This window comes from Periplaneta americana, chromosome 5 (genome assembly GCF_040183065.1).
Source record: "Periplaneta americana isolate PAMFEO1 chromosome 5, P.americana_PAMFEO1_priV1, whole genome shotgun sequence".
NCBI classification, from domain to species: Eukaryota; Metazoa; Arthropoda; class Insecta; order Blattodea; family Blattidae; genus Periplaneta; species Periplaneta americana.
In genome coordinates this window covers 73854882-73874458 of record NC_091121.1, presented here as the reverse complement: position 1 = coordinate 73874458, position 19577 = coordinate 73854882, and the positions used below count along the sequence as shown (strand labels likewise).

The following is a 19577-nucleotide window of genomic DNA, read 5'->3' as shown; positions in this document are numbered from 1 at the left end:
CAGAGGAAGAACAATTGTTTGTATGCATCTGAAGTCTGACTAGTGTAATATGTAGCTATGTACGTAATGGAGGGGGAAAGGAACTGGCCACCCTACCCCATTATCTCCTGGCCTAGTTGCCTCATAAGTGATTCCTTCTTAGTATCACTTGTGAGTTCAGACCTGTTTTCGGACAGTTGACTAAACAACAATAACAACAATATAATTTTTTTGTTTCTAATAACCATCCCCAGTGATTGAGTGGTCATCATCTCGCTACTAGGTCCGATATTCGTGGGTTCCAGTCCGATTAAGGGCAATAATTCATACGGACAATAAAATTCCTTAGCATCGTTTCCCTTGGAAGTAAAAAGATAATGTGAAACCATAATCCTGAATGAGAAAGTTTAAGGCCAAATTTGCACGAAATACTTCCACCAATGTCAAAATTAAATTCTACTATTCACCGTCCTCGACTATCACCCTACCATCCAGGGAACATGAGTGTTAAATATTTATTTCTTGAGTTTCTATGGAGAAGACTCAAATTAAAATTTCAGAGAATCTAAGAAGCAACTTAAGAGTCCACACCTGTGGAGTAACGGCTAACGCGTCTGGCCGCGAAACCAGGTGGCCCGGGTTTGATTCCCGGTCGGGGCAAGTTACCTAGTTGAGGTGTTTCCGGGGTTTTCCCTCAACCCAATATGAGCAAATGCTGGGTAACTTTCGGTGCTGGACCCCGGACTCATTTCATAGTCATTATCACCTTCATATCATTCAGACGCTAAATAACCTGAGATGTTGATACAGCGTCGTAAAATAACCTGCTAAAAAAAAAGAAGCAACTTGCAGTGGATGACGATGCCGTTGGGATGTTTTCTCTGTATTTTCTCGTTTCTCCCGTTATAATTCCACCTGAATTTATATTACACCTATCGTCGACTAATGAGTAAACTTCCGACCTAATCCACACCCCCAGAGGAGCATCATGTGACCGGTTACTTGGTACAGAACTAGAGATAAAAAAGAGAACAAGAACAATATCGTGAAAAGTACTCAACACTCTGCTGAAGAACATCTCCGTGGAATAATGAACTGAGAACCGCTGGCCTGCGTTCGTGGTTTAATTTTTATAAAAAAAACACAATGTAGGATGAAATCAACATCTTACGATTACTGTACTATTTACATTACATTTAATTCAAATAACGACAATAATATGTTAAAATATTAAACAGGTTAGTTATTGTGGAAAGCCGCCATATTAAGGACCACAATCTTACTCTTTGTAATATCCTGTAGAGTTCAGACCTAATAAATAAACACTTAACTTATTATCTTAGAAAGGCAAATGTCAGCACTAAACTCAATGTTTCATTTCATTATAAAACAAATTTATGATATTCAGACACCTTTACAAATATACTAATCCCACGCAGAAAAACAGTCGCTTTTAAAAAAACTAACTTTCACTCTTAGGAGTTTAAAATAGTCCGTTATTTATACACCAATTGTATTCGCACAAACGTAATTTCTTTAAAAAAATAAATTTGTACGCGATTTAAAATCTAATTTCGAATATACACTTTACAATGAAACGCAGTAGCTTGGAAAGACACCAAACACAGCAGCTCAACCTAGTTATTTATTCCAAAAACGGATTCACCGCAATCCGTTAGAAAGATTCCTAATGCAATCACTATCGATACGAAATAAAATCAAGTTTATTTCGTGATAACTTAAAGAGTATGTACGCTAACTGAGGAATATACAATGTTGAAACTAATGAAACATCGAATGACTGCAATGAGAAAGCTTACAAAAATATTCCAAAGGTAGTAACCTTAATTGGCTGAACATATTAAAAATATATTTATCCCACTTTCGAACTTTTCCACATTATTTAGCTTATTTGACGCATATATATATATATATATATATATATATATATATATATATATATATATATATATATATATTGCATATTAACAAGAAGTCGTACGCGACCTCGTTATAGAGTTATTCACAATTTAAATTAGTTCTGTGGATAATACCGTAATATTTGTTGTTAGCATCATAAGTCTACTAACGTTAAGTAAACGCATCTACGTGACAATAGTGCATAAAAGAGCTATACAGCAATTTATTAACTACAGTATTCACACGGATACGTTTTTAAAATTATCAGTAAATCCATCGGATGTTTCTACAAACGAATATTCATCAAAACACTCATTGCCCAGGAGAATTTACGACGGCTATCGGTTTTAAGAACGACATACCGATAACGGAATTTTGAACAGATTGCTGATTAATTTCCGACGTTTCCAGACGATTGACTATTACCACAGTCTAGTATTTACAGTCACGAAGCTCAATACGTAGTAAATATGCATCCATAGATAGTTGCTAACCACTAGGATCGCTAATGTCGCCTCATTACAGACAATGCGAAATAGTACCGGCACAATCTGTTGTTCCTAGCATCCTCACAACTCAAGCTTCGTGACTGTATATACTAGACTGTGCTATTACCATGCCTAGTAATAAATCATACGTTGCAGAGTCTTACCCGTCCGAGAGTGATATATTTTTTCGACAATACTCGTACAAACCCTTTGCATGACTTCCTTCAGAAGGAAGTGAGGTTGGCGATCCTATGTCGTGAAATGTAAGAAGCCAGTCCCTTAAAGGTCTCTAGGCGCAATTTATAGACTGTTTCTCGTACGTAAACTTTTTTTCATACTTTGCCAATACATTTCCCTACTTTTTAACATTTTGAGAGACTGCAGAGGGCTGATAAAGAACAAAACATGTGTACAACATATGAAGATGTGGACGATGATTCAGTATACAGGAGTGCCTTCGGAGTTGTGCAGTTGACTAGTCCTCAAATTAAACAGAAAAGAAAACACGAATTATATTTTCCCTTGAGAATTAAATGTGAGGTCCCAACCTAAACATAATACTGTAAGGAAACCAACTTTATTGTGTGAAGAATATATTCCAACACATAAAAAACATAGGTCAATGGTTTGCCACTTTACCAGAAAAAAAAAAAAAGTTTCTTCACCATGAATCAGTTGCAGCCTGTATTCAATCGAAGGCATAGAGTGCCATAGACTAATATGCGTGTGCTGTTAGGCTTGCATCTCCCTCCTTGAGGCTTCCTTTTTAGCTATGTTTTGAATTTGTTTTTGCTGTGCAATAATTTTACATTACCACCATATTTATAATATTTCATTGAATTTCACACAGGTATTTTAAATACAATTCTGATGTATATTCTTGAATTTATCAAGCTGTGTGTTTAAACAGAGGTAAAATTCAATAAAATAATAAAAAGTCTTCCTCAATGAAAAAAAGATTACAGAAGTCTTCAACATTAAAAACATGTGAACTAAAAAATCGTAAGGGAAAGAGTGAAAACAGAATTCAAACATAGGAGAACTCGTGCATACTTGTCTGTGATGTTAGCCATACAATTAAGACCGTTGATGTCATACAAACTGCAACTAATGTACAGTAATCAATAAATCTAACCATGACACAGTTTCGAAATGTCCTGTTTTGAAAAAAAAATGGCTGACTACCTACAAGACAAATGTCTGGATGAGCCCTAAAATAAATGAGTCACGGACCTACATCCCTTCCCCCATAAAATATTACGTATTTTCCCAAATTGAAGCCTTCGAAGCCTTGGATCTTGCATATTACCTGAGTCCTTTCACATTGTGAGTGGAACTCCAGCAAACTCGCCCATGTACACTCGAGTGCATTGATGGTCGGACGGTAAAACAAATGCTACCTATTACACCCCCTCCCCAATGTACTAATGGCAGTCTGCAGTCTTATGTGCATTGATGATCGGAAGATGGAAACAGCAAATTATCTTTTTTCTCCTAGCACAAGAATAACCAGTAAGATGTTTGGCAGCGAGCTTGCTCAGACTGAGACAAATGGTCAACAGGCTTGGAGCTCACATATTCAGTTTTTTTTCAGTCCCAAACTCCCTTTCAAGGCCGCGTTTTCTCGTACTTTTTAATGTTTCTTTTCCCATATCGCTTCTTTCATTCATTCATGCACGTGCTCTACTGCGTCCCGCGCTAGTATGGGACCAGTATCTGCCACGCATTGCGATGAATTTGGGGAGCAACAGCGAAATTCGGTTTCGCAAGCCAGATATGACGGCGGGGGAGAGGGAATCATTGTGTTAACCACACCTTGTCCCCATACTGGTAAGATGATGGTTCACCTCTGCTGAAGCATGTGAACGTAGGGCCAGCAGTCGGTTGGTAGGCGTTGGCTTTCCCAACCTGCGTGTTGGAATTTATTCTTCAAATCCTGAACTTTTATTAAAATATCACTCTCCTAGATCGGGACCTACTCTGGTTTGATAACATTTCGATATTTTGTCATCTGCGACTATCGTTAATAATATTTTGTTTTTGTTATTTATGTCGAAAATACTCTATTCTAACAGACTCGATCGATGTGAAACTTTATCAACCAAATTCCGATCTACTCTAAAATGAAAGATTAATTATTGATGCCGTTAATAACGATCTAATGGATCTCCGGTGGATATTCTGATTACTTTATAATAGGCCTACTGACGTAAGTACGATGCATTCAATGAATACATCGATGACCAAATCATGCCCTATCTCTCACGCAGCACTCTTAGCTAAAGTTATAAAAGTTTAACGAATATAAATTAAACAGTAATGCATGTGAGTGTAATGGAGAGAGACAAACTAATACTGTAAAAATTCCCTTGTAGCGTACACACTGAAGTTTTTTTTTTACGAGACTATCAATTGAATAGAGTTTGCTCACCGATAAGACTCTATGGCCATTGAGCGAATCCATTTTAGACTATATATAGCCTTAGAGCCTATAGATAAACTGAATGTTTACACAATAAGAAAACTTTTGCGGTTTAATGATGTGCCTGCTAAATAGCCACTAGTTCTTCACAATTTCACCAAGTTCTATATCCCAATTCACAGTACGAACTATGACATTAATTAGTTCAACGCCACAGTCTCTTAACAGGGGTGAGTAAACAGTTGACCATTAAGCGACATGAAGTGTTTCAATCTCAAAAACTAAATTCAGATAAAAAAATTACGGTGTTACCTTTGAAAGTGTACTTTTATTTCAAGATATCTCAAGGCCGATTCTTCAAGATTAACCAAGAGAAGAAAATAGCCCGAAGAAATGTAGCACATGCGTTCAATGTTGCGGATATTGCACAAATTGATACAACTTTTCGTTTATTCTATTATAAAATTGAGTTATTCCCCATTGCCTATATTAAATAAATATTAACTGATTATTCCACCATATCGCGCGCTTTTCTATACAACTGAAAATAGGGATAGGGGAGAGTTGGGTAGTATCGGACATCGGGTAACATCGGACAGTGCGTTTCTTTCATCTACCACCATATGGTAGTACCTGAATGACGTGATTACGTTTCTGTATGCAACATCACAGAAACGTAAAGGTAAAGGTATCCCCGTAACATGCCATGAAGGCACTTGGGGGGCATGGAGGTAGAGCCCCATGCTTTCCATGACCTCGGCACTAGAATGAGGTGGTGTGGTCGGCACCACGCTCTGACCGCCTTTTACCCCCGGGAAAGACCCGGTACTCAATTTTATAGAAGGCTGAGTGAACCTTGGGGCCGTTCTGAAAGTAACCATGTCAATCAGGTCCTATCATCGTGAGGTAGATGAAAGAAACTCACTGTCCGATATTGCCCAATGTCCGATACTACCCAACTCTCTCCTACTAGTTGCAACTATTTTTCTGAAGAATGTATCAGGCTGTACTGCACGTGTATATCTCCATTAAATAGTTTAAATGGAAAACATTTCATTTTCATTCAATCATTGTTTAAATTTTGTAACAATCTAGAGGGAAAACTGTGTCTACGATCCTGGTTTCATAATCGCTAAAAATTAGAGCCCTTAATAATGATATAATAGATTAATTCTATTTAAAATTATGGCATTCTGCCATCTGGTGAAAAATTATACTAAACTGTCCAAAACTTAAACCAATGTTACATTAAACTTCCACGGACCTTCAGTAACGAAGTTTAATGTTTACAGAGTTTTAGTTCGGAAACGTCCAACCTTTCTTTAAAAATTGCCCTCTCAGACTGTTTTACCCACCCCTGTTAATCCGTTGTTACAAGGATCCCAGCTTTAGAAACATACAAGTTCTTACAGCGAATATATCGCGAAAGTTCTTCCACTTCATAATAATATACAGATATAAATAAATTGTACTATATATTATTTCTTACTGTGTTCAACAGACTTCATCGATCTTCAATATTAATTAAGAGTATTTACAATTTCGAAGCTTAATTAAAATGACAATAAAATAAAACTAATAAAAGGGAAACAATTATTTATAACAAGTAATACACCATTGTATTTCACAAGACTAGTAACGAAACCCTGTCCCAGAAATGAAACAACCATTCTTTTCGTAAAATCTTGATAGAAATCCAATTTTGAGTTAAGTTACAAGTAGAATTTTCGTTACGTTTTTGAGCAATTTAAACAATGATGCAGTATTTATAGTACTTTTATCAATAAATATTGTAATTGATAAAAAAATGTATCGTAGACTTGTAAGACAATAATATACTACATAAAAAGCGTCCTGAAATGCCATAGACTAGCTTATATACAAGTAGCACTTAATTTTTACAGAATTTATTATACGAACAAATCCATGTAATCACATATTATTACTAATGAAATGTGCTAGTTATGACTGATAAGTAACTATGTATGAAATAATATTTGACGATCAAGCTCGAGTCAGAAATTACTGTCTCTACGGAAGTATTTCCTTTGTAGCTACTAGACAGATACAATGATCACTTTGGTATTTGTTTTGATATGAATATGTATGTTGTTGATGTACACCTCGTGTTGGCTGTGTATGTTTCGTTTACTTATTTATTTCAATAAAGTGAAATAGCTCATTTTCGGAGTCCCTACCCTCTTGATCTCCTCTAATCAATTCCTTATTGTTCAAAATATTACTGATTAATTTTATTACATTATTTTTATTACATTTTTATACTTGTGTGCAATGTGAATGCAGGCTATAATATGAAATGAATTTTAATTAGTTTATAATTAGATATCAAGCTTACCCATAAATTTAATCACACACATAAGTTAATATCATACATATATTATTTTTGTTATGTTACTTTAATGTTGCTCAGGGAACAAATTATTTCACATTATAAACATTACATTTATTACTCGGATTATTTAAAGTACCAGTCTAAAAACAGAACGAATTTCTATTTTGGTTCATTAGCCACCCTAACTAAAAATGTCTTGAGTGATTTGTTCTAATTCTGGAGGAGAATTATAAGTCATTATTATTATTATTATTATTATTATTATTATTATTATTATTATTATTATTATTATACAAATAATCTCACAACGAAAAAAAATAATTTCAGTGATATATTAATTGATAAATGCAACTATTTCTTCGAACTTTAATTTTCTGAAGATAGCTTACACGTCCCTTGCACCGAGGAGTCCCTAACCACTAATGCAAATCATAATACGAGCATAATATGCTGCCTGTAACAGTTGTGACTGTGACAAACGTAACTTTAAATGCCGGAAGTGGATGAAATTAATATTTACTATAAAAACTATTTGCTTGTTACCGTCTGTTGTAAATCACAGACAAGACAAAATGATGAGACAATAACGCAGCATAAAGCCTTGGTTTTTCTGAACCGACGCATGCGACCTGCGAGGTGCGAGGCCCGCCTCGCACAAATCCGGACTACACGAGAGATAGTGGTTTCTTTCTATAACTGCGAGGTCTGGGCGCCTCGCATTTCGCAGTTATAGAAACCACTCACAATCTCTCGTGTAGTCCGGATTTGTGCGAGGCGGGCCTCGCACCTCGCAGGTCGCATGCGTCGGTTCAGAAAAACCAAGGCTTACAGTGGGAGAAAAACGAGGTGCCGAGATAAATAAGGTTGTGATTGACACTGCGTGAAAGAACTTAAATGTGTGGAGGCTCGGCGTTTTCTTGCCCAATAACAAATGATAACAATTCAAAATCCAGGGGTGATAAGGGGTGTGAATTGTTATTGGGCAAGATATCGCTGAGACTCCACACATGTGAGTTCGCCCACGCAGTGTCAATCATAACTTTCTATCTCACTAACTGTAAAATACAGAGTGAATAAGAACAGAAGGAGAAGGCGAGTACCTGTACTCTGAGAAAATCTGCCCGAAGCAGCTTCTGTCCACGAATAGTGTCTTAATGAGAAGAAAACGAAATTTTTCCTTTACTGAGATGCTGTCAGTTGACAGACCGACCCTCGCCCAGGTCCTTTATGGCTATGAAAGTCTACATTTCGAGCCTTCCTTAGAGTATTGTGATTAATGTTCGAGTTTTATACAGAATAAACCGTAAGGAATGTCATTAATTTCAGGGAGGTTATTCTTTGAGATATTTCAAACAAAAACGTTTAATACAATTTTGCTCGTTTTTGCTTCCTTTTCGAGATAAAAATTGTTTTATATGACACATTTCATGGCGTGTTTTGGAAAATCCATTGATTTAATCCCTAATATGCTCAGTTAATTTAAGAGACACTGTATTATGATAATACATGATTGAAAGAATTTTAGTTTTGTCCTTTAAATTTGTAGAAATTTAATCCGAACAAATGTAACTCTTCGTTCTGTAAATGAATTTTCAATGTTACATTTGTTAGGATCAAATTTCTGCACATTTAAATGACAAAACTTAAATTCTTTCAATCATTTATTATCATAATACTCTGCTTTCTTAAATTGGCTAAGCACATTGAGAATTAAATCAATGGCTTTCCCAAAACACGCTATTAAATGTTTAATATAGGCCAATTTTTATCTCGAAAATGAAGCAAAAACGAGCAAAATTGAATTAAACTTTTTTGTTTTAAATATCTCAAAGAATAAGCCCCTGAAATTAACGACATTATTTACGGTTCATTCCGTATATAGGAACAATATCTTTCTCTCCCTAGCTTTTCGGGATAATCAAATTTTTACTGCGTCTTTTCGATGAGTACAGTACATTTAAAATTGTTATCCCTTATCCCTCACACTGATCAAATTGTGAAGCGAGGAAACGTCGTATTTCGGAGAAAAGTATCAATTTCATTCTGAAGCACTATGCCGCTATGGCAATAGGAAAAGGTAGACATTCTACTCCCTTTGTGTGCAACAAATATCTTGGTCATTATGAAAACTCTACTGTCAATCTTCTAACGTGTAGAAAGATGAAATTATCCATCCTAATAATCCTACCTAAAAAAATATCAATAATTCCGCCTTCTCACCCGAAGTTAATTTCATTAACTTGTCGTTTAATAAATAGACCCTAAGAAAACAGTACTCTTTCAAAGAACGGAAAATGGGAATGTAAGAAGAATGTAACGGTTACAACATAAGAGACATACAACATACTGCAAAACGTTGTGAAAGAGGCGGAGGCTGCGGAGAGGAAATTTAATTAAATTTAGAAACAACGGGGCTCAAACTTCTCTTGCATAATTTGTATACGGACTACATAATATTATCTTAAACAAGAGAAAAACTTTTCCAAGTTGCGAACCCGGCAGCCAAGATTAAACCCGATAACCTCCATCTCTACGCCTCTATGGGGTGAGAGAGACGTAGAAGTTCATTTTCTGTATTAGAAGCCTTATTTATGCGCACAATAATGAAACTCTATTGTTTACCCTTCATGTGTACAAAATTAGAGGAGAGTTTGCGCTTCGGTTTCCTTTGAGCGTAGTGCTCGTTCACTGTCAGCATCTTATTAAAACACTATTCTCAGATTTTCCCATGAGATAAAACGTCGTAATACATTAGACTTCAAAGAGAGAGAGAACGGTAATTTAAAACTACGGTTAACTCGTCTAAAACGCGACCACAATCACTGTACTGTACGTAATGTATTCGTGTAATGACTTAATTCGACTACCAGCGGTCGTACTTAACTCCAGGGAACTTTGTAATCCTCATCTCATTAAGAAAACATACCGTCAAACTCGAAACCCTTTGTGAATTAGCAAGAATGGACATGTGAACATCTCCCAATATAATCATAAGCCATGTTCTACTCTAGGACATCAAGAGAGATTTACCCATGAGGGGACAGAAGGAAATTAGATCTAGTCGTTAGCTCATAAAGTAGGCTTCTCAACAAAGGGACCGAGGATTCTGTGAGATTTGTAGTGGACATGACTGCTACGGGGCAGGTTTCATCAGAATACTTCGATTTGCCCACACACTTCAGTATTTCTCCGTCATGTTATGGCCTTTCATTATCCCACAGTCGCTCAATAGCTTCTGTAGTAAAAAGATGACGCTGAACAAAGAATTACATTATTGGCTAGTGCATTAAGTCTAACCAGCGCAGATGGAAATCATGAATAATATGATAATATAGACTTAATAATAAAAAGAAAAAGCAATAATTTTCGATTAATGTAACCAGAATGAATACGAAGACCAATTTATGGACATGAATAAAAATTAATGCACGGATGAATTCAGAATTAAACCACATAAGATTACTACTGTCAAAAATCGACAACGTAAGAGAAAAAATAAAGAGACTGTATTAAAAATTTCGTCGATAGTTTTGCAAACATCATTACGAACAGAATCATAGCAACAATGCTCATGTTTTATTTCTTAAAACAGTCTCTACAAATTTGTATAATTCTTTGCAGAAAGAAAGTAAAAAATGTACGTTATTCAACATTGGATCAAGTTTTTTTTTTTTTAACTGTTAACCTTAGGCCTAATTCAGCTTTCGGCGAATAATGATTTTGATAAAGACCTTCTGTTCATGACTGCCAATAAATAACTATAAGACATTTTGGAGCAAAGCTTAAATCCATTTTCAAATTTTACACAAAATAAAACTTCCAAGTATCTAAAAAAAAAAATCATTTTGAATGAGTTACAAGAAAAGAACAGGAATTTTTAAGGAAGCGAATCAAAAAATTGTTCCGTAAATTTCACCTGTTTATAAGAATTTACAAAACAGTAAAATCGAAACAAAACAATTAATTTAAACGGACATTTTAAATATGTCATCACTATGACTTGTCAATTATAATTAATAATTCAAATGCAAAATAATTTACATTAACTGAACGATTAATGGTCTTTTATTCTAATATTTCTAAGTATGAAATTCTGTCGTATTTTCTTCAGTTCCAAAACTAATAGAAATACAATAAACTTCAACATATCTCGTTTTAAATGTTGGGGACGGAGTACATTAACAAAGTCTCATTGCAAATGTTTCTTCTTTCAATTAATTAAATAATATCCTACTTAGATATCAAGATAATATGTCATATTTTAATTCATTCATTGTCCTTATTTGCTATTAAATTCGGAAACATTTGCTTATAAAATACTGTGAATGTTTTTGTTTTAATTTGTAACTTATTCCCGAAGTGCAACAGCTTTCAAACTACAATCCTGACCACTACTTTTACTTAGATTATATTAAATTTAATCAGTAGCTAATTGCCGGTACTTAAAATGTAAATCATTTTGTTCCCTACCCTCTAAAAAAAAAATTTGGGGAAAAAAGACTAACAAATCATTATAATTCAAAGAGAAAAATCTCCTTTTTATCGCTTGAAAAAAGGTAAGGGCACATTTCGTAATGTTTTGCTCAACACATAATTTCGAAGACTTGTATAAGGGGTTAAATTATAAAACGTCTTTGGTATAAGATAATGTATACATGCAACGAAACGAAGTTTCAAACAAGTGCCAAGTACACTGAAGTAATGAATTAACACTCTTCTGCCATCTTGCGGCAATAGTTTGAATTGCAACATGAACAAACTTCAACAGCGCAGTCCATAATATTTATCGGACTGCTGAACCTCCTCCAGTGCCGCCCACGACGTGGCTGAAGCTCGGTCGATTCTCGTGACCCTTAACCTTTCAAATGCTTCGCCCGGGAAATTTCAGGTACAGTATATCATTAATATGTCAAATTTGTTGACTGAAACCTATTGAAACTTTCATCTCAAGTGTGTCTTTTCAGTTCCAAGTGTATATTAGGCACTCAATCACGCAAGTTTATACCAAGGTAATTTTGTTCAGAATAATACAGATTTACTGCCTACTAAAAATAATCTGTGATTCACAAACATTTACTGTACCGGTACGTGTACTAATCATATAAATAGATTACATTTATGAATTTGCCTACTTTGGTAAAAACCACTAAAACCTCGCATTTCCCGAGTATCACAGAACAAAGTGCTGGTACCAAAATACTTATGCCTATTTCATGTCAAGATTCTTGACTTATTTTAGGCTTAATAGATGTCACATAATTCTGTTTGATAACTTTCGGCACTGACGTAACAAATACTATAAGGAAATGACATTACAAAAAAAGCCTCTTTTAATTTTAATTGTGGTGGTCTATTTGTTATTTCACTATAGGCAATCAAAGACAACCCTATATCAAGATGGAAGTAACGCAGAACGTGGAAAAATATGAATAAACGCAGTCAAAGGCAGCAATATCAGGTAATTTGTCATATAACCCACTGTATTAGAAGTAATGTTAAATAAGCATTTATGAATAATGTAGTACAGAGCTAATTTTTAATAAATAAAGCAAATTAAAGACCACTCACCAAGACCAGGAGCTGACATGTAGGTGTCACAGTCCACCAGAAACTGGCCAGTTTGTACTGCTCCAAGTGCCATAACACGTTTGGTGAGAAATTCGATGGTCTGCGCACCGGTACGATTTTCTACCATCGGAAACTGTTGTAATCTAGAGAATGAAATAAGTTTGTCTTATAAATATAAATGATGTTCACAAAATGTCAAAAAGAAGTTGAGGTTATCATAGGCTACACAAAACATTAATTTAACATTCGAATGTAAGCTAACATACACTTGATAAAATAATACGTACACTGTGACTCCCATACTGAAGAGACTTAACTGCACTACACTGTATGCGAAACCACTATTGGAAAACGTTTTACTAGCACTGAATTTAGTAAGACCGCCAGCACATGCACTTCCTACCCAAATCAAAAGATGCAATGAACAGATGGCAGCAGCATCGACTCCTTTTGAATCAGCCACTGCCTTTTAAAGTTCGTCACATATTTCAATTCGTACTTTCGCCTACCGGTGTGCTCATTATTCGTGATGCATTGGTACATAAACCAAACATAAATAATTAAAATTGATCGGTTAAGTTGAAATTTGACATTGTTAATGTCTTGCGGTAATTTATCTGGTTACAAAAAATAGTACAAAAGCTAAAATTTACGGAAGAAAAGCTGTTAACATGGCAGCGAGAAAGTAGCTACTTTTATTTACTATGCCAACATTGCCCAATCCTCGTGCGTATTCCAAATCAGCTGTGTTTAAAGTGCTTAACAGACATTACATCAAACTATGGCGTCGGAAGGTTTATGTCAAGACAGGAATAATACAGACAACAACGAGGAGGCGGACGTAGTACCGGATTTTGAACCAGGGGCTTCTCTCGAAAGTATGCTCGTTACAACCGATTCCTTTGAAGAATTGGAACAAGAAATGGATTCTAGTTTTGATGAGAGACAAATGAAAGAAAGCACTACCAGTACTATCAGTGAAATTCAAGAAGAATTAAATGACACAACTATTCCTGAGGACTCTAGTTCTGATCAGGATGACAAGCTAATGGAAAATGATGAAGTGGCATGTAAAAATTTTGTTGCTAAATTAGAATCTAGGATGATTAAGAAATAAAGGCAGTTCTGCCAGGATGACTGTTAAAAATTGTAGAAGAAAATTACAACTGCTTAAGCATAATTTAAATAATTCATTTGTATGTACCAATAGTTTGTTAAGATGTCATTAACATTATTGTTTTTTTTCTGCAGGCAGAAGTTGCATCTCAATTAAGTGAAACTAGTCTTACATCAAATGAAGATGGTAACACAGCAGCTACTCCTGTTGGTTCTCTACCAGAAGAAGAGTATTGGCAAAATCCAGAATGGAAGGAAAGAAAAAAGCATGTCTTTATTCTCAGTGCAGCTGGAAAACCAATATATTCAAGGTCTGTACTGCAGCTTGTTTTCTTAAAAGTTTAATTTGAGCCTATATTTTACACTAATGGACATATAAAATACATACACCTAACTGTATAATGTTCAGCAGTCTGTAATATTGGAAACCAGAAGAATAATAATTAGGCCTACACTGTTAAATCCTGTACATTAAAAACAAATTTTTTCGAATTACCTATCCTCCTGAGTCCTGAGAGTCTAGTATATTATACCATACTTCATACATAATTATGATATAAGCTGTATGTGCAGAGCCCCGAAGTATAGTGTAATATACCTGCATTTGTGCCCTAACTGTAACCTGCAGAATTTTTTCAGCATTTTTTTCTCATGTCAGGGACTTTTTTATGTGTAGATTTATAATTAACTTTAAAAATAAAATAACAAATGTCTCAGGACTCAGAAGGCTATACATCGGTGATGTAACCAGAAAATATACTTCAGAATTCAAATTTTGTTATCCATGCATATTACTGACTGTTCAAAAATGTACCTGCTACAAAAACGATAAGGTGACAAATATGAGGGCATATGAGAAAACAATGAAATGTTACGTTTTACACATTTTAAGAATACCTACTTAGTTTAGTGTTCAAACTGTGCTAATCTCTGCATTAAAAAATCTGAACGAGAGCTATGGTATCAAATTAATAAAAAGATAAATCTTTACACTACCGTTACCAAACGAAAGCGGACAGCAAGAAAGGACACATTCTTAGACAATTGTGAGAATATGCAAGGCATACAAAAAGGCTAAACTAACCTAACCTAACCTGTCACAGATTCCCGCACCTCTACACTGGAGTTATTGCCATGCTTGCCATTATATTCGAGGTTCACAGCTTCAAACCTGGGATAGGACAATTGATTTTTAAATGCGATAAAATTTCTTAGCATGGCTTCCTTTGTTGGCACAGTAAAGTAAAGGACCTTGTACCCCTGATGGAAGGCTCAGGCTTTGGTAGTCGTTATTTGTGCTTGTAATCTTATCATTGAGAAAATGGATGCACCTTAAACTGTCTCTTATCTCTGTAATGGAAGTAGGGTAGTGTTAGACTAACAGAATAAAACCAGAAATGTTCGTGACAATATCTGGAGGAATTAGTAACCAACCTTCTATAATTCTTTTGACAGGTATGGAAGTGAGGATAAACTCGTGACCATATTTGGTGTCATGCAAGCATTGGTGTCCTTCGTACAGACGAATCAAGACACAATTCGATCCATTAATGCTGGAAATACGAAGTTTGTGTTCCTCCTCAAAGGTCCTATTATTCTTGTTTCTGTTTCAAGAACGACAGAAAGTGCTTCGCAATTGGTTCTACAGCTTACGTAAGTATGCAGGGATTTGGTTTTGATTCTTCGTACAAATAATAACTTATTTCATTGTTTCTGATGAGAGCCTCATGGTAACATTTTATGTTCACTTGGTTCAAGATTCAATCTCCCAGTTTTGGCTGAGATTTTTCGTTGCCTCCATATTTAATTTATGAAAAATATGGTAAAACACTTAGAAAGTTCTAGAACTGATTCCTTCTAAACTTCTGTTCCTTTAATTACATAGTCTCTGACAACTTCCGCAGTTGAATTTATAACTTAGACTTTCATATAGGCCTACTGTATACACAGTGGTTCACATAATGTTGCGATCTCTTTTATTTTGTATGAGGATCAGTATCGAATGTTCTTATAGACATATAATCCTCTCAACTTTATGGAAAATAACAGCCTATCAACCTTCAAGTAACCGAGGAAATCTAATTTTAACACCAAACTTAATTTTTAGGAGACACATTTTATGGCAGTATTAAAAATAGAAAAATTGCCTAATATTTCTAAACCATACATTTAAAGGTGATGTGTACATGTGAAGGCTGTTCAGAAATCAATCTCATATCAACTTGTAAAAGACAACAAAAAATAATATTTTATCATGTCCACAAATCATCTGCACACGCATTACTTTTCTACATAGTTGCCACTCAAATCCAGGTACTTTTCATACCATTGCATGAGTTTTTGCATTCTCCCGTCAACAACGGCACCAATTGTTGATACCATCTATGAGGTCCTCGTTGGTTTTGAAGCACTAGGTTGCTAGCCAGACTTTGGGATGGTAATCACTCAGTACCAAGTCTGGACTGTAGGGGAATGATAGACAATCTTCCAGTTGAACTATTGGAGCCTTTTTTGCAAACCAGTTTCAGTACGTGCATTGTCATGTAGGAGAATGATACCTTTGGATCAAGTTAAAAAAATTGTTGTATGACAAATAAATGAATAAGGAAATAACTGGATCAAGATAATCCATTTCTATTACCGAGTAGAATGTCTGTGACCGTAAAATTATCTGTTAATCTGAAAAGTTTTTTTTTTTTCAGTGGAATTGTAAGTATAGAGAAATTTACATAATTTAAAAAATAATGAATTGAATACATTCTCGTGCATTGATTATATGTGCAGTATTTACAATTTTGAATATTTGTTGTAGGTATGTATATAATCAAGTTGTCAGTGTTTTGACATCCTCTCAGTTGACAAGAATTTATGAGCAGAGACGAAATTATGATCTCAGAAGACTACTAGCTGGTGCTGAACGATTAATAGATCATCTCTTGAACTTTATGGAACGGGAGCCAGCTTTTCTTCTTGGTGCTGTGAAATGTTTGCCATTAACACCATCTGTGAGAGATTCTATCACACAGACTATAGTACAAACTTGTGGGAAAATTAAGGTGAGCTTCATTGATATAAAGTGTTCTCAAGGTTCTAATGCAAGAAAATTCTGAAACTATACATAGACTTCAATATTATTTTAAGAGATCACAATAAATAATACTGGGTGACATCCTTGCTACAGACCCCGAACTTTTCTCAATAAAGCCAATTTTTACATAGGTATTTTTAGTTTGTAACAGGAATTTATAAATACAAATTTTGAATCTTGTAAAAGAGATCTCACATGCCTGCAGTGATCTGAACTCTTCCTGTGACCTTGACTATAGTCTGGATCAGCTTGCTTAATACCCTAAGGGTGAAATCTAACTATTTCGCCCCTATTACTACATATGTTAGTAGATTATAATGATTTTCTAGATGCCAGGCTGAATTTTCTTTTACCAACTTTATTTCAAATTTCGAGTACTGACAAATACAACAATTGGCAGTTATTTTCTAAAATGTTATGTCGGCAGCAGTAATTTTTGTTTGCAGTAAAAGAAACTGATGAAATGGAAGTATAACTAATCTTGTGAAATTTTAAAGTAATTAATAATCAATTAGTAGTACCAGTATTAATATTATTATCAATACAAAATTCAGTTATGTTGTGTTGTGATTTTAATTCAACACTAAGCTTATATTATATCAGATAAGTGTAATTAAATAAGATATAACTTATAGACATACCTGATATGAAACATGCACGCTTAAAATGTTCAAGAGAGGAAATAGCATGGTAGCTACTTAGGAGTATGTATTTTAACTCAGTTTCATTCCTTTTACAAATGTGAATGACTTTGAACAGATAATTAAAACGATTATAAAAGAAACTATTACAGTCTCATAAACCTGCAGATACATCTTCACACAAACCAGAAAAATTGGGTAAGGAAATGGAGGGAAAAAGTTACTTGAAGCCCTCTCTTTCAGAGATTTTTTTTCATTTAGATGCTGTAAATCACAGTACCACCCTCTTTACTTATCTTCAAAGAGAAACCACACTTTGAAATAAAGAAAATTGGCTTTTGATAAAAACAAAAACATTGCTGAGAACAATATAGGAATTCCAGTGTCCATTTTCCATGTTGTAGAACTGCCAGAGACTTTCACAACTCTGTTCTTCCTTAAAGATGACAATATTAATACTGTGTTGATTTTTGTGTACTGTATTAGAGATCATATCTTTGTATTGATTCACAAATATAGGCCTATTTACTTACATTCGAATTTTATTTTTCAGAATCTGGTTTTTGCTATACTCCTAGCCAAGAACCAACTTATTACATTAGTACGAATGAAGAAATATTTCATTCATCCAGCCGACTTGCACTTGATTTTCAATCTGGTAAATTCATCAGAATCTTTCAAAGCTGCAGAGAGCTGGACGCCTATATGCTTACCTAAGTTCGACTCAAGGTTGGTAGAAGAAATATTAATAATTATCATTACCATTATTCCTTAGTATAAAAATAAAAAATACTATTGCTTCATTTTAATCCTCACTGTTAAGCTGCTGAGAGTGCACATAAGAAGTGAAACATACTATTCCATTATCTGTTTGATTAGATTAAAATATTCTTAATTGCAGAGTGATCAATTAATTATGAAACTAGTCTGATATAATCAATAAATTTAATCGTCAAATTTTATTCGCAATATAAGAGGTCCAATTGATGTTTAGATAATTTAATTAAATTCATTTTATAACTGTCATCCAAGTCGGTTTTTAATTGTTGTCTTCAAAATATACTTCATAAGTCTCTAGATTGTGAATATGTTTATATGTTATGAATTTCAAGTGTATGGTTCTCAAATTTCAGGTAACATCTCCAGGAATTTCTATCACTTGCAGTCGACCTGGTTGGCAAGTTGGTATAGCGCTGGCCTTCTATGCCCAAGGTTGCGGGTTCGATCCCGGGCCAGGTCGATGGCATTTAAGTGTGCTTAAATGTGACAGGCTCATGTCAGTAGATTTACTGGCATGTAAAAGAACTCCTGCGGGACAAAATTCCGGCACATCCGGCGACGCTGATATAACCACTGCAGTTGCGAGCGTCTTTAAATAAAACATAACATTTTAACATCTATCACTTGCATGTGCATTTAGATATGTTTCATCTAAGAATTCTAAGTTTTTGTTGCTAGAGACATGGTAGAGTACTCTTTGGATCAATTATTGATGACAGAAAATTTTGGAGGAGTGCTCCACGAGAACCAGCTCTGCCCGACTTCCTTCCTGCTTTAACCAGACCTCAACCCCTTTGTCTCCAAAGCGAAATTTCGATTACTTCATGAAAATTTCGTTGTACAAAAATAGACGGCTTTTCAATACCAACCACAGTATAGCCTATATGGTTATTCAGGAGGAATGTAAATATTTTAGGGGATGCTAGTATGGACTATTCTGACAATGAGTAATAAAGTTCATATAAACATGTGTCCAGTTTTCATTCAGCTTGAAGATACAGCTGTTTGGACGTTATGCATAACAAAGTCTACAAATAATAGGAAGAAACGACAAATGACAATGTACTATTGACTGTGTACAAAGTACATGTCACCAGTGGTGGTGTATCAGTAAGAGCACAACAGCATGTGAATACCTTGTTTCAGTTAATGCACGACTATTTTTATTATTTAATATATCAATGTACTGGGCTGTTTACATGCAAATCTGGCAGTAGATGCT

General features: G+C 34.8%; 2 protein-coding genes across 4 annotated transcripts in view; one reads left to right on the top strand and one right to left on the bottom strand.

Annotated features, from left to right (window-relative positions):
- The window catches only part of MED20 (Mediator complex subunit 20), a 635350-nt gene extending 622187 nt beyond the window's left edge, over positions 1-13163 (bottom strand). For both annotated transcript variants that reach the window (XM_069826019.1, XM_069826020.1), the window contains exons 1-2: positions 13018-13163; positions 12731-12873 (exon numbers count right to left, since the gene is read on the bottom strand). In XM_069826019.1, the coding sequence (XP_069682120.1) occupies positions 12731-12873; positions 13018-13031 (157 nt within the window). In that variant the 5' untranslated portion in view covers positions 13032-13163. The remainder of the gene's footprint in view (positions 1-12730; positions 12874-13017) is intronic.
- Mon1 (vacuolar fusion protein MON1 homolog) overlaps positions 11972-19577 on the top strand; it is a 39448-nt gene continuing 31842 nt past the window's right edge. The window contains exons 1-6 of one of the 2 annotated variants that reach the window (XM_069826016.1): positions 11972-12050; positions 12534-12620; positions 13982-14157; positions 15302-15499; positions 16659-16902; positions 18129-18304. In XM_069826016.1, the coding sequence (XP_069682117.1) occupies positions 12588-12620; positions 13982-14157; positions 15302-15499; positions 16659-16902; positions 18129-18304 (827 nt within the window). In that variant the 5' untranslated portion in view covers positions 11972-12050; positions 12534-12587. Of the gene's footprint in view, positions 12051-12119; positions 12172-12533; positions 12621-13981; positions 14158-15301; positions 15500-16658; positions 16903-18128; positions 18305-19577 lie in introns of those variants that run through there. The other variant, XM_069826017.1, reaches the window with a different exon arrangement.